Here is a 12,102-nt window from a genome sequence, read left to right as displayed (position 1 = left end):
AATGCATTCTTTAAGAGCAGTTTACATTAAAGACCAGGCTTTATTCAAACTGTTCAAAAAAAAAAAAACAAACTGAAGAAAAATGTCTTCACATTTTGTTTAAACATTGTATACAGGGCACCACAGGCTGAGATTTTTCTGAGAAAGTCTAAGCTCGTCTTGCAATTACAAGGGATCAAATGTTTCACGAAGCAAATATGAGGACGCTTTAACTTTGGCAAGACCTCCACAAAGGCTGCTAGTCCAAAACCAACAGGCAGCTGTGATGCTCAAGCAGGAGGGTCCCGTTTTCAAAATGGAAGAAAACATTTGTCTCCAAAATTTTCAAGAAACCTCAAATCATATCCCCAATTGAATTGTGAGATAGAAACAAACACACACATATTTACTTGTAGGATTTTATTCATTTTCAACCTACAATGAGCATAAAACTCAAAGAAAACATGATCAAAGGCTATGACAGAAGGTAAAACAGGAATAGGATGTTGACTTTACAGCTACTTACATCAATTTCCTATCGTAAAGAGTGGAATAAAATGAACTGATAATTCACATTAAATGTTACATTACTTTATCCTCAATCTTTACACAATTAAAAAAACTGCCTAAATTGTAACAGATTGGTGATTTTTTGGCAAAGTTGATATCCCTCACATACCCTCATGGGAAGAAAAACACTTTCCATTTACCCACTTTAAATACATTATCATAGCATTATCTTCAAGTAACAGATGCGGGAGTTTTTTTTTTGTCTTGGAACAATTGTTAAATTAAGTTAAAATCAGATGTAGACAGGGCTATGCAGAGAGATTCGGAGGATGCTAGCAACTCAAGGATAAAAATGATTGGTTCACATTTACACAGAAAAACAAGTCCCTGATGGAGGCTGTAAAACAAAATATTCACATTCTGCTTGCTTAAGTAAATATTGACATGGTTGCAGTATTTTCCCCTTGCCTGCCCAGACATCCTCTTTCATGCTAAACAATTCAACATAGTCCAGTTTAAAATATTCACCCAAACAGATCCATGGCCGAGCCCCTCATACACACACATGCACACGCGCACACACAACTCAAAAGTCGAGCTCACATTTCCATTTCCTCGAAAGGCGCGTGGGTGTAGTTAAGGAATTCATTTAACTTTGTCTATCAAAATATAGAATTCATTAATAATACATGGGAGGGCTAAAATACAGAGCAAGTGAACAAGAAATAAAATGATACAAAGCATTTTTTGTTTTTGCTGAATACAGTAGCTATAGGACCACAGAGTTCAAAGTTCAGGCATCGTCCCTGAGGAGGGAGAGAGACAAAGGTAAAAGGGCCTTCCAATTACTGGGACTATGCCTTGATGCTCAGTTGTGGGTATAGTTCAGCCTGGATGCCTGATCTCAGATCAGATGTTTAGACTACCCACAACACCCTGCTGCCACTTCATTGTGGCCTCATTTCGTCTTACCATGTCGCTGCTGTTTTTCTGCTCAAACTGTCTGAAATTCCTGGTCAGGTCTGGCCATCGAGCAAAATTCGGTTAAGCTAAAAAACAAGTATCCGATAAAAAAAATGGGTGTATCATAGTTAAAAACAACAAACTGGGATTTAAAATTCATAGTCATCTTCTGCCATGTCGATGGCCCAGGCGAACTTCTCACGCTGGGTTTTGTTGTAGATCTTCTCGACTGGAATGCCCCACTTCTTGCACCTAGGAGACAAAAAAAGATGGACATTAGGATTCTGTACAGTGCTCCTCATTGTAGCATTACTAGTGCATCCTTGTCCTCAAGAACAAGTTAAAATGTTGTCAAGAATATCATCTCACCAAGCCACAGAGATGCGAGGGTCCAGATAGTTGAGTTTGGAAGTGCCGAGGGCAATCTGCTTGTTCTCTTCACGGTCAGTTGCCTGCACCTCCAGCTTCATCAGTTGCTCCTCTATCCTCTGAACGGCCTTCTTCTTGGTCTCCACAGTCCTACAGAGAAGTCAGGCAGCACACCAGGTTAGACATTTGCTTAACATTGTTGACCAGGAAGACAACTATTCAGCTATGCCAAAACTTTGAATACTTACTTTTTGGATTTTTCATCTCTCCGTACTTTGGCATCAGCCTTGGAGCTCTTCAGTTCTCTCTTGGCATCAGAAAGCTGGTCCCTTTTAGCATCGATCTAAGATAAAAATGACTGATTAGTCTCAAAAAATTGAACAGTGAAACACTCAATTGTACAGCCACAGCAACATAGCAAGCTTTTTAATGTCAAAACCGTTTTTGGTAAAATACTTTTCACTAATACTAAATTTGAAATAAAGCAAGACATGAAAATATAGAGGAGTCTGGGTAGGGTAGTAAAATCGTTTAATATTTATTTGATGAAACATTTTTACCCCAAATTCCTATTTTTGCTGCCCTTTGTCTTTAAAAACATTATATGGAGTTTGGTTTTTTTGCCGTGGTTTGTCTGTGAAACCATAAATGAAATGTGTGATATAAACTACATCTCAAGCAAAAAAACACAAAACAGTGCACGTCAAGAGCATTCTGAAACAAACGTCACCTTAGTCTGCAGGTTCTGCATAGACTTCTCAAATGTCTTCGGTGGAGCCCTCTGATGGTTACACAGGATAGCCACAGCCCTGTTGGCCCTGTTGTAGGACAAGATCTTGGCTGGAATGTTGTCGTCCGCTTGAGAGAGACAGAGTATAATGAGTTTTCTGTGTGTAGAATAATCCATGGCAGCAGACACACCCAAATGAAAAGCCTATTACGAATACCAAACAAGTCATTCAGATGTACACCATTTCTGTCTCTCAGATTCCAGTGAGAACTGTAGGTGAAGACGTACCACTTGTGAGCACCTTCAGCTGCTGCTGCAGGGTGATTGAAGCATTGTAGGTACGGAAAACTTTGGCTGTCAGACCGTCCATCAGTTCCTGAAGGTGCTTGTTCAGAACAGAAGTCTGTGGCGGGAGGGGACAGTGAGTGCCATCATTATACAAAGAAACAAGTGTTGAAGTTAAACACTATGTTATAAGAGAAGGTATTTATTTAAAAAAGGAACCATCTTCCCAAATATTTCTGCCAAAATAAATGTAAAAAACAGGGTTTCAGTTACTATGAGTTCAATGTCCTGGACATGTGGAAGAAATTATTTGACAATGTGGGAATTCAACCCAACAATCAACTTTCTTTAGAGTTGCTCACCCCACCTTTAATACAATTCAAATTGTGCTTCGAGGGAAATAATTTCATCAGACATTATGAGTGTAGAGATGTAAATATGTCAGATTTTTTTTTATAAAAAGGGAATTACCAAATAAAGGAAACCCTCATGGATAAACTAGTTTCCTTTCACAGATCATGTTTTGCTTACATTCAGGCGATCAAACAGGTCATCATCAGGCTCTTTGTTCTCCATGAACAACTGTAGATTCTTAAACACCTAGAGGAAGCAGAACACACAAATTAATAGAGGCAGTGGGTGCAGACTTAAAAAAAATGCAACAAAGCTTTATAGTCCTTACCCTTTTCTCCACAGGGACTTTGTTGTAGTAGCGGATGGAGTCTTTACCCAGGAAGTCAAACTCCACCACATACTCCTGACCATCGTTCTCTGGATAGAGTTTGATGTGTTCAACTCTGAGCGAGCAACAGCCCACGGTGTCCGCAGTCTCCCCTTCCTCCTTCTCATTACCCGCTCTCAGAGCCAGCTAGAGCACATCAGGACAGATGGATTAAAGCCGGCTTACAGAGACAGTACCCTCACTGCACAGTTAGTGTTTAAGCACCTGCTAAACCCCGTCTGCAAGTTACAGTCATCGTTAAAAAGCAATTACACCGCATTAAACTTCCCCAAGCTGTATACACTCAGGACAACGTCAATAGCAATCATGCAGCTCACCTTGTCGATGAAGTAGAGTGCCACAGCCCTCTGTCTGATCCTCATCTCCTTAGACTTCCAGTCCTCACGGTACTGGTTTCTGATACGGTCCACACACTTTTTCAGTCTGCGGGCAGTTTCATACTTCTGCCAATCCTTCTCTCCCTGCAGGCAAACAGTGAGACGAGAGTAACGAATGAATCAGACATTTGTTTGTGAAGCATGCAGCACATGTAGCACAGCACAACATGTTCCCTGCACAGCAACATACTCTATGTAGCCATGTCACAGTGAATAAATTATTTGACACTGCAGCATCTCTTTTTTTTTCTTACATTCTAGTGGAGAAAAAAAATTTAATTAAGATTTTTAAAAAGTCACAATGAAACCTAGAGACAAACCATGTACAGAGGCTGCTATTCATAGATGGAGTTGCAATAATTTGCAGTGTTAGCCCAGAGAGAACTTCCTACGGCTCTTTTGAAACCAGGTCAAAACCTCATTGTAGTGTAGAATTCAGCCCATCAGCATACCTTGATCCTAGAGCTGGGGTTCAGCATGATGTACTTGATGGAGCCCTGAATGTTCTCCGTCCACGACACCAGCCAGGTCACCTTGTTGTCATGACGAACCTCTTTCCACTTAGTGCCTGGAGGAGGCTCAGGGTGCTTGGAGTCCCTATGAGGAGAACATTAATAAAACATTTAAATCATTATACCCACTCAACATATCGGTTCAACCGCATGAAAAAAAAAAACAACTGTACACTCACTTGCTGCAGTTGACGATGATGTCTTGAGGTCTGATACGACGTTTGAGCATGCCCATCTTAGGATGGTCGCCACGGCCACGGAACAGACCCGGAGGCTCAATGCGGAAATTAGCAATACGTTCTTTGTGGTTGTCCATGATGCAAAAGCCATACTCCTGCAGGATGCGCTCATTCTCTGCCTTTATTTTCTATAAAAAAAGGAAAAGAAAAAAAAAAACCACACCAGATCACCATCTTGTTGGGGTCAATAAATTGAGAAGTGTCAAAAAAATCCTTACTGCAGCTACTGTGGGTACATAAAACAACAAAAGAGCAAGGATATTCTTCAATTTAGAACAATCCATCAATTTGAACAGAGGGGAAAATTTACACACGGGTATATTATACACAAGCTAAACTTAAATCACTGGTGGTGGCAAAATGAAGTAGGTCATTTATCTTTATTTATTGTGGGATTATTCTTTTGTTTCTCCCATCTGGAAATGCATGGTTAAATGTACTGGAGAGAAGTTGTGTATACTACAGTCAGTCGTGCCTCGCTAAACAACAGGTATACGCAAACAAAAATGTGTACTTAAATTGGGGCAGGCTTTATTGGTGGTTCAATTAATGTTCTTCACCATTGCAAGAGTTAAACAAAGCCCATTTGTGATGGATTATTAAAATTAATGACAGACATGGCTTCTTTAGAATCTTAATCGCAAGAACTAATAATTACCTGGGGGAAGTTTTATGAAGTCTGGTCCCATTTATTAATGAAAGAAACATTACAGAATGAAAATATTCCTTTTTTTTTTACTTTTCTCTGTATGACTGTACTGCTCGTTTTGTTCAAATATGTTTTACTCTAATGTCATTGTGTTGCAGTATGTTGTTTGTCTCTTAAACATATGGGTACTGTAAATTAGTGATTATACTTGTAACACACTACAAAAAAGTAGTTTGAGTGATATTTACCATGGTTGATTTGCTGTTCCAAAAGGATTTAGTCTTTAAGTAACTTCTTTAGATCCTCATTGTGTGGGGTCAGGGAATGTTGAATTTGGGCAAAGGGCTTACAAGTATTCATCAACATTCACAACGTATTTAAACATAAAAGGCAAAGGACCTCCCATATGGTTGTTATAATGGGTGACCCAATATATTGGTTTTATCCCTGGTTTAAATAAAACACACAAAATCAGATGTAGTTTTGATATGATAAACAAAATAACTAACCAGTTTCTCATCTTTTGTCATGGCCTTCCTGGCTTCGGACTGTGCCTTGAAGTATTCGCTCATCTCAGAGAAGTCGCACTTCTTCAGGTCCGTGAGCTTGCCCTTTTCCTCAGCACTCATTTCCTGCATCAGATCAACATGTTACATTCAAAAACAAACCTTTAAACGATGACATCACAAGACTCTGTATGGATGTTTGGAAATTTGACAGGTAATTTTATTCACAAGTGACTTATTTTCCCCTACCTTCCTCCAATCTTTAAAGAAGTTTTTGCGGAAGATATCCTTTGTGGTGTACTCGTGATCCAGCATCTTGGCAAAGAACGTGGCCACCTCTTCTGCTCCTGGGCTGAGCTTCATGTGCTTACCTAGAATATGCAAACATAAGTGTTTTGTTACCACATGGTTCTACAGTAAACACCTTGACTTACGTAGAAGTTAAGTACACCTGTGGGAAATACAATCGTACCATCGTAGTAAAATTTGACATTGCTAGGAAGAGGATCATACGGGGGTGCAAACACTGGTCCTTTGTGTTCCAGAAACTTCCATTTGACGCCGTCTGTGTATCTCTCTTCCTCCCACCTGGAATCAAGATCACAACAATGCCATCCAATATTCAGTCTGAATATACCAGATTAACAAAACATTGCTTGATCCAACAATAACACACAATACATCCACTCTGATAACCACGCAGTTGCAAGAATAACTCACCATTTCCACTTCTCCTCTGGCTCTTTCTTTGCTTTCTTTTTTCCATCAGCGACTTCTCCTTTTTTGTTTTTTGTCTTTTTGGACTTGGTGTCCTAAAAATGGGAAGAGAAACTATTTTAGTTCTTTTCGTTCTCAGGTTGGCAGAAAAATATGTCAGTATCAGAACAAAAGACAGACAGGTGTTCCCTCATTTTGTGCTTTCAAAAGACTTAGACTTCACTTTATTGAGTCTAAGTCTAAGTCTTTTGAAAGCACAAAATGAGGTATATTGAATAGTATATTGAAGAAAATAAACTCAAGCTTACATTCTGCTTATGGCTGTTTCTCACCTCATCTGGTTTCCTTTTCTTGGCCCTTTTGTCATTTTCAGTCTTTATTTCAGTCTTTATTTTCTTGGGCTTGAATTCCGAGCTGAAAGACACATCAAGTTACAAATTTGGTCAAAGGCAACTACAAATACCCAAACCCTTCGAAACAGACACGTTGAAGAAGTCTAAACACATAAGCCACTCACTCATTGTCATCATCCCGTTCTCTTTTTAGAGATTTAGGCGAGTGGTAAATATCATCCTCAGGCTCAGACTTCACATGTGGGCTGTAAAAGAAAACATTCAAAATCAGAAATGGTTACATTTAAAAGTGCATCTGCTGGTAGCCTAAACATAGCACTTAAGTAAAATGTGGAGTCCAGACGTACCTGGCAAAGCCATTCTCTTTTTCCTTTTTGACTTTACCGTCAAAGGACTTCATCTGAAAGGATTACACAAAGTTGTTAAGATGGAAAAACCATGTAAAAGACTAACAGCAAATGATAATCAACCATGTCCACAAAGGCTCCAGTCCAGTCGTGCAAAATATTGTAATTGAAACAGCTCATCATAAAATACAGGATTGCTTTAAGTAATCAACTTTTTTGTACTTTCCTGCACAAAACAAAGTTGGTTGTTTCAGAATGGTTGAAGTCAGAGCATGTAAACCATTTAGCCATAGTAGATTCTTGGTTACTTGTAACATATGGTGCTCTATTTTTTTTTCTTTCTAAACTGCCTATGCTGCCGTCTTGACCAGGTTTCCCTGAAAAAAAAGATCTTAAATCTCAATGGGACCTTCCTTGTGGAATAAAATAGAAGACATAATACGCAATGGCTTCTCTCTGAAAATACAATAATATAATTACACTCAACATCCTCCATATTTGCATACCAACAGAGTATACTTTAATAGTGAAGAGTTCCTCTAATGTTTATCCGGTCAGTGCCAAAACAATCTTAATCTGAAACCATGTGGAACCAAACGTACAGATTTATGTTGTACGTGTATTTCTTTTAACATTTCCATGTCCTGTTTGAAAGGACACATTTGTCAAATCCATCATAATTGTAACAGAAGATGCACACAAAAAAGAAATACACATTTCATTTTGCTCATGGTTTAAATAGCTGAAGGCTATCAACTTGATAGATGAATGTGTATGATTTGCCCCAGCTTAGTATTGCACAATCCATTATGACCCCTTTAAAAAATGAAAAGAAAAAAACACTACATATTACATTCTTCCATTAATTAATCACATGGTAATTCACCTTCTCCTCCTTCCTTTTCTCCTTGTGCTTGTCCTTGTATTTGTCTGTGCTGCCATCTTTGTGCTTCATCTTTTCCTTGTCTCTGTGTTTTTTATCAGAGGAGTCCTTGTGATCGCTAGAATTTGAAGAAATACAAAACTATTTATTTCTGGTGGTTTCAGCTATTCAATGCTGAAAATACTGTATTAATCAAGTGGTACGTCTTTTCCACTTTGCACAGACGCCATTAGAAACATGCATCTATGAAGCGTATAAAAAGTAACAAACACACACCATACCTGTTGCCATGCTTTGATTTCTCCCGTTCCTTATCCTTCTTGTGGTCCTTATGTTTGTGTTCCTTGTCTTTGTACTTGTCTTTATGCTTGTGGGAGTCTACAAGAAGAAAACAGTGTCACCTTCTTCAAAAGTGAATGAGATAATGACTGAAACAATCCAACAATGGACTGAAGAAAAGGTATGACTGCTGTGTACCTACATTAGGTCTAATGGACAAAGTATGATTCTATACACAAGTGGCAAAGACGAAACAAAGTGCACTCCCCTCAACCAGGAGCTAATGTGGATAGGCTATGAAAAACAATCTTATCACTGACCACCTAAGAAGCACTCAAAGTCCACCTACATAGTTCCTCCAAGTAAAAACATGAATTAAATTACGACAAACAAGGTCCAAACACCACAATCTAAATGTCATGCCATGTGGAGACAGAAAATCTACACAGTAGCACAGCACCTCCTACAGCCCGTATGAGCCTCATTGTTTATGGGACAATATGAAACATCCGACAGGTTGAAACATGCTATTGAACAGAGTACGCTTTCACCCTCTCTTCAAAAAGGCAGTTATCAAAATTGGAGAGCTGACAACCTCCATCAACAAACACCAAAACAAGTTAACATGCTTTAGACCTGGTCACAAGTAGAGCTCACAGCTTAAAGACTACTAACAAATGTTAGCCCTAAAAATGTTGTCCACATCCCCCTGGTATGCCAGCGTAGGACAAACATGTTCAAAAGAATGAACTGAAAAAGTCTGATCAGTGAGTGATTTGTTAAACCCCAAACAAAACAGACTGGAGCTTTACCCCAATTGTTCTATGCATAACTGTAAACTAGTTGTATTTGTTCATCCATTATTTGAAGATGACAGATTTTATTCAGGCTGTTCTCAGATCTAAGCCAGATCCCTGCGATACATTTCAATGGACAGGCCCCTTTTGTGTTCCATCACATTTCTGAAGACAAACCAGAGTTTATCTGGCAGATTTTTGGAAGAGTCCGCTCTATAGTTCACAGCTGGCAGATGGTTAATATAAAATTAAAAATATGACTGATGTGACTGACTAGTAGACAAGCTGTGCCAAAGAGTCTAATATGTATACTTAAAATACAATTCAATAGTCAGTGGTTGATACTGCCGACAAAGGATGTGTTCTTTTGAAACCAGGCCCGAGTTAAGATGCTTTTTAGAAAGCAAATCTAACTTGTTCATCTTGGCCTTAGACCGTTCAGTTCATTCTGAAGAGGGTGAGTAGCGCTCTCTGGAAACAGAAGTGAAGCCAAAGCCTTTATGTCCCATAGTCAAATGTTGTCACATCGCTCATAAATTAAGCCACATAAGTCGACTGGTACATTTGTCTAGGTCAGTTTTAGCAGTACAGAAGCAGGAAAGTCAGCTCAGTGATCAATAGTTTTTAATATAGTTAGTAGGTAAGTGTTAGTATATCCTAGAAAAAATAAAAACAAAATGTACTTTTGTGTGGATATGAGTGGGATGTTGAATTCTTGATATAGGTTTCTAGAGCTCAAACAGAAAAAGTATAATACTATTACAAACTCCAGAAGTGTGCTCTCTTTTTACTTCATGAAAGCATCAAGAGCCCCTACAATCTAATACCTCTCGTAGCTTGCAATGTTATGATGAATTAAAAGTTGAAGACTTGATGTGCTGACTGTTGAAACATGGACCCAACTTAAAAACGGTCCACTTTCTCCTAGCATGTGGGGATGTTAACTCCCTGTAGCTATACTGAAAATAACTTTAGCTGTGGAAAAAAGCGTTTAATGTCGCGAAGAAGAAAAAAAATCAGACCATTACTGGTCACCACTTGGGATCATGATGAAGCACTATGCCTTCGCAGTTCTCCTCAACACACAGCCATCCGCACTTACAGCCTGGGTTCAGCTTGCAGTGCAGTCAGGCCGCTACACCGAAAAAGAAAATGGCGCAGAGACTAAGTCCTCAACCCCCAAACCCTCACTTTCAGGTGGGAAATTTGGGATTAAAAGCTAACCAAAAAGAAATTCTAGTACGATAAACTGATAAAACACCTCGAGGTGTGTGCCAATAGTGACTCGAATAGAGAAAATATTTAGTGGAAAAGCTTTTATTAGACCTCCCTTTTGAACAATAGGCGCTTGTGAGTGAGGCAGAGGACTTAGTCTCTGGACGCCATTTCTGTCCTCTACTGAGAACTAACGTAACGCTACATTTGATCAGTAAAGATATGTCACAATTTAAGGAAAATACTCCGTCTAGCATGTTAGGATCATGTCACAAACTTACCATTGAAACGGGAGCCACCGTCAACCTGAAAAATCAAACACAGATGAATGTTAAATTCCGTAGTAGCTAACTAGCCGGCTAACTAACTTTGAACTTGCTGGATGTCAAAGCGACAGTTTGTTAGCTACCCAGCTAGCTAGCCTAGCATGCTACGCTGGCTTGTTATATGGCTTAGCCGCTGATACTGAAGCCGTCCGGCTAACACAGGCTACAGCTAACGCCAAATGAAATGTATGACTTTGTCTTGGACTTCATACCTAGACACACAAACCTGGAAGCCAACCCGCAATCACCTTTCTGTAACATTACAAATACAAATGTGATGGGACGTGTCAAGACGCTGTTAACAACAAAATGAGTTGGTTTCCAAACACAGTCGGCTAACGCGCGCTAGCAGGCACTATTCACAGTTAGCTAGCCAAGTTGCCTTGTCAAACCAAGCAAATAAAACGGTAGCAAGAAATTGTGCCCGTTAACCAAGAGTGGTGACACTACGAAATACATTTAACTGTACCTGGTCTTCGCTGTGGGAATGGTCCCCACTCATTTCCTAAGTGTTGTTTGATTAAAAAATCAAAAATGAGAAACGTGTATGGTTGACACCGGCGAGGAGATGCAGGCAGAATGAAGAAAAGACACAGTTGTGTAAGAGATTAAGTCCCGATTGCACACTAGTGCGCATGCTCCTTAATTTAAATGGTACAGAGCAGTGTAGCTCCTCCTCTTCCCAAAACGTGTTGCTCACCAGCCCACGATGTCACACACAGTCCTGAGTGAGGTACTCGTGTACTAAGGGCAAATCTAGCTCGTGTGTCTGTGTGTTGTTGATATCAATTGATCTGATAATTAGAGCTCTTAGGTTCTTTATACATATAATTAGTAATGATATTAATAACAACAATCACCATCATCGTCGCAATCATTCCTGTAAACAAACAAGGAATCGTTGCTCTCAATGTACACACTGTTCCCAGAACAATTATCAGGACGATACAGACATACAGCTGAAAACAAGTTAAACATTTAAGTGTAATGTTGCCAACTACAAGTAAGTCAAAAAATAGGTGGGCATATAAATATATAGGCTAAATTTAAAACAACAATAAACTTTAAGTTCAACAGTTTCTGTGAATTGTAAACAAGACTACTGCATTCAGAATGCAAATACTGCTGGAAAATAAATATTGAATGATTATTGTAATGGGTTACTTTATACAGTACATGAAGAAGGTGGATATTTGCAGTACATGCATGTATATGTCTATATAGGCTACATTATGTACAACTATGATGACACTGATAGATATTTATTTAATCTATAATAGATATATAATTATCATCATGTCTGAAGATGTCTGTCCCTTCAGAC

At 39.0% G+C, this 12,102-nt stretch overlaps 1 protein-coding gene across 2 annotated transcripts; it reads right to left on the bottom strand.

Annotated features, from left to right (window-relative positions):
- Positions 1 to 384: 384 nt before the first annotated feature.
- On the bottom strand, positions 385 to 11,399 carry top1a (DNA topoisomerase Ia). Of its 2 annotated transcripts, none has more exons than XM_073468176.1 (21): positions 11,248 to 11,399; positions 10,734 to 10,758; positions 8,443 to 8,539; positions 8,165 to 8,279; positions 7,279 to 7,331; positions 7,096 to 7,176; positions 6,911 to 6,992; positions 6,582 to 6,673; positions 6,334 to 6,449; positions 6,111 to 6,232; positions 5,865 to 5,987; positions 4,647 to 4,834; positions 4,408 to 4,552; positions 3,896 to 4,039; positions 3,519 to 3,704; positions 3,368 to 3,436; positions 2,840 to 2,954; positions 2,552 to 2,679; positions 2,070 to 2,164; positions 1,822 to 1,971; positions 385 to 1,704 (listed from the first exon to the last, which is right to left on the bottom strand). In XM_073468176.1, exons 1-21 carry the CDS (start codon positions 11,278 to 11,280, stop codon positions 1,602 to 1,604), a joined length of 2,262 nt encoding a protein of 753 aa, XP_073324277.1. In that variant the 5' UTR covers positions 11,281 to 11,399; the 3' UTR covers positions 385 to 1,601. The 2 variants fall into 2 exon arrangements, with proteins under 2 accessions (XP_073324277.1, XP_073324276.1); XM_073468175.1 differs by having other exon boundaries at positions 756 to 1,704; positions 6,887 to 6,992; positions 11,248 to 11,379.
- Between the last annotated feature and the right edge of the window lie 703 nt (positions 11,400 to 12,102).

The sequence above is a fragment of the Pagrus major genome, chromosome 6 (genome assembly GCF_040436345.1).
Source record: "Pagrus major chromosome 6, Pma_NU_1.0".
Lineage (NCBI taxonomy): Eukaryota > Metazoa > Chordata > Actinopteri > Spariformes > Sparidae > Pagrus > Pagrus major.
The sequence above is the reverse complement of the archived record's forward strand: the minus strand, read 5'-3'. Positions and strand labels throughout refer to the sequence as shown.

Coding starts and splice junctions, on each gene's coding strand:
- top1a (XM_073468175.1), bottom strand. CDS start 11,280: ATGAGTGGGGACCATTCCCACAGCGAAGACCAG. Junction 8,280..8,442: donor AAATCAAAGCATGGCAACAG/GTATGGTGTGTG, acceptor TTCAAATTCTAG/CGATCACAAGGACTCCTCTG. Junction 4,835..5,864: donor TGACAAAAGATGAGAAACTG/GTTAGTTATTTT, acceptor CTTTTTTTATAG/AAAATAAAGGCAGAGAATGA.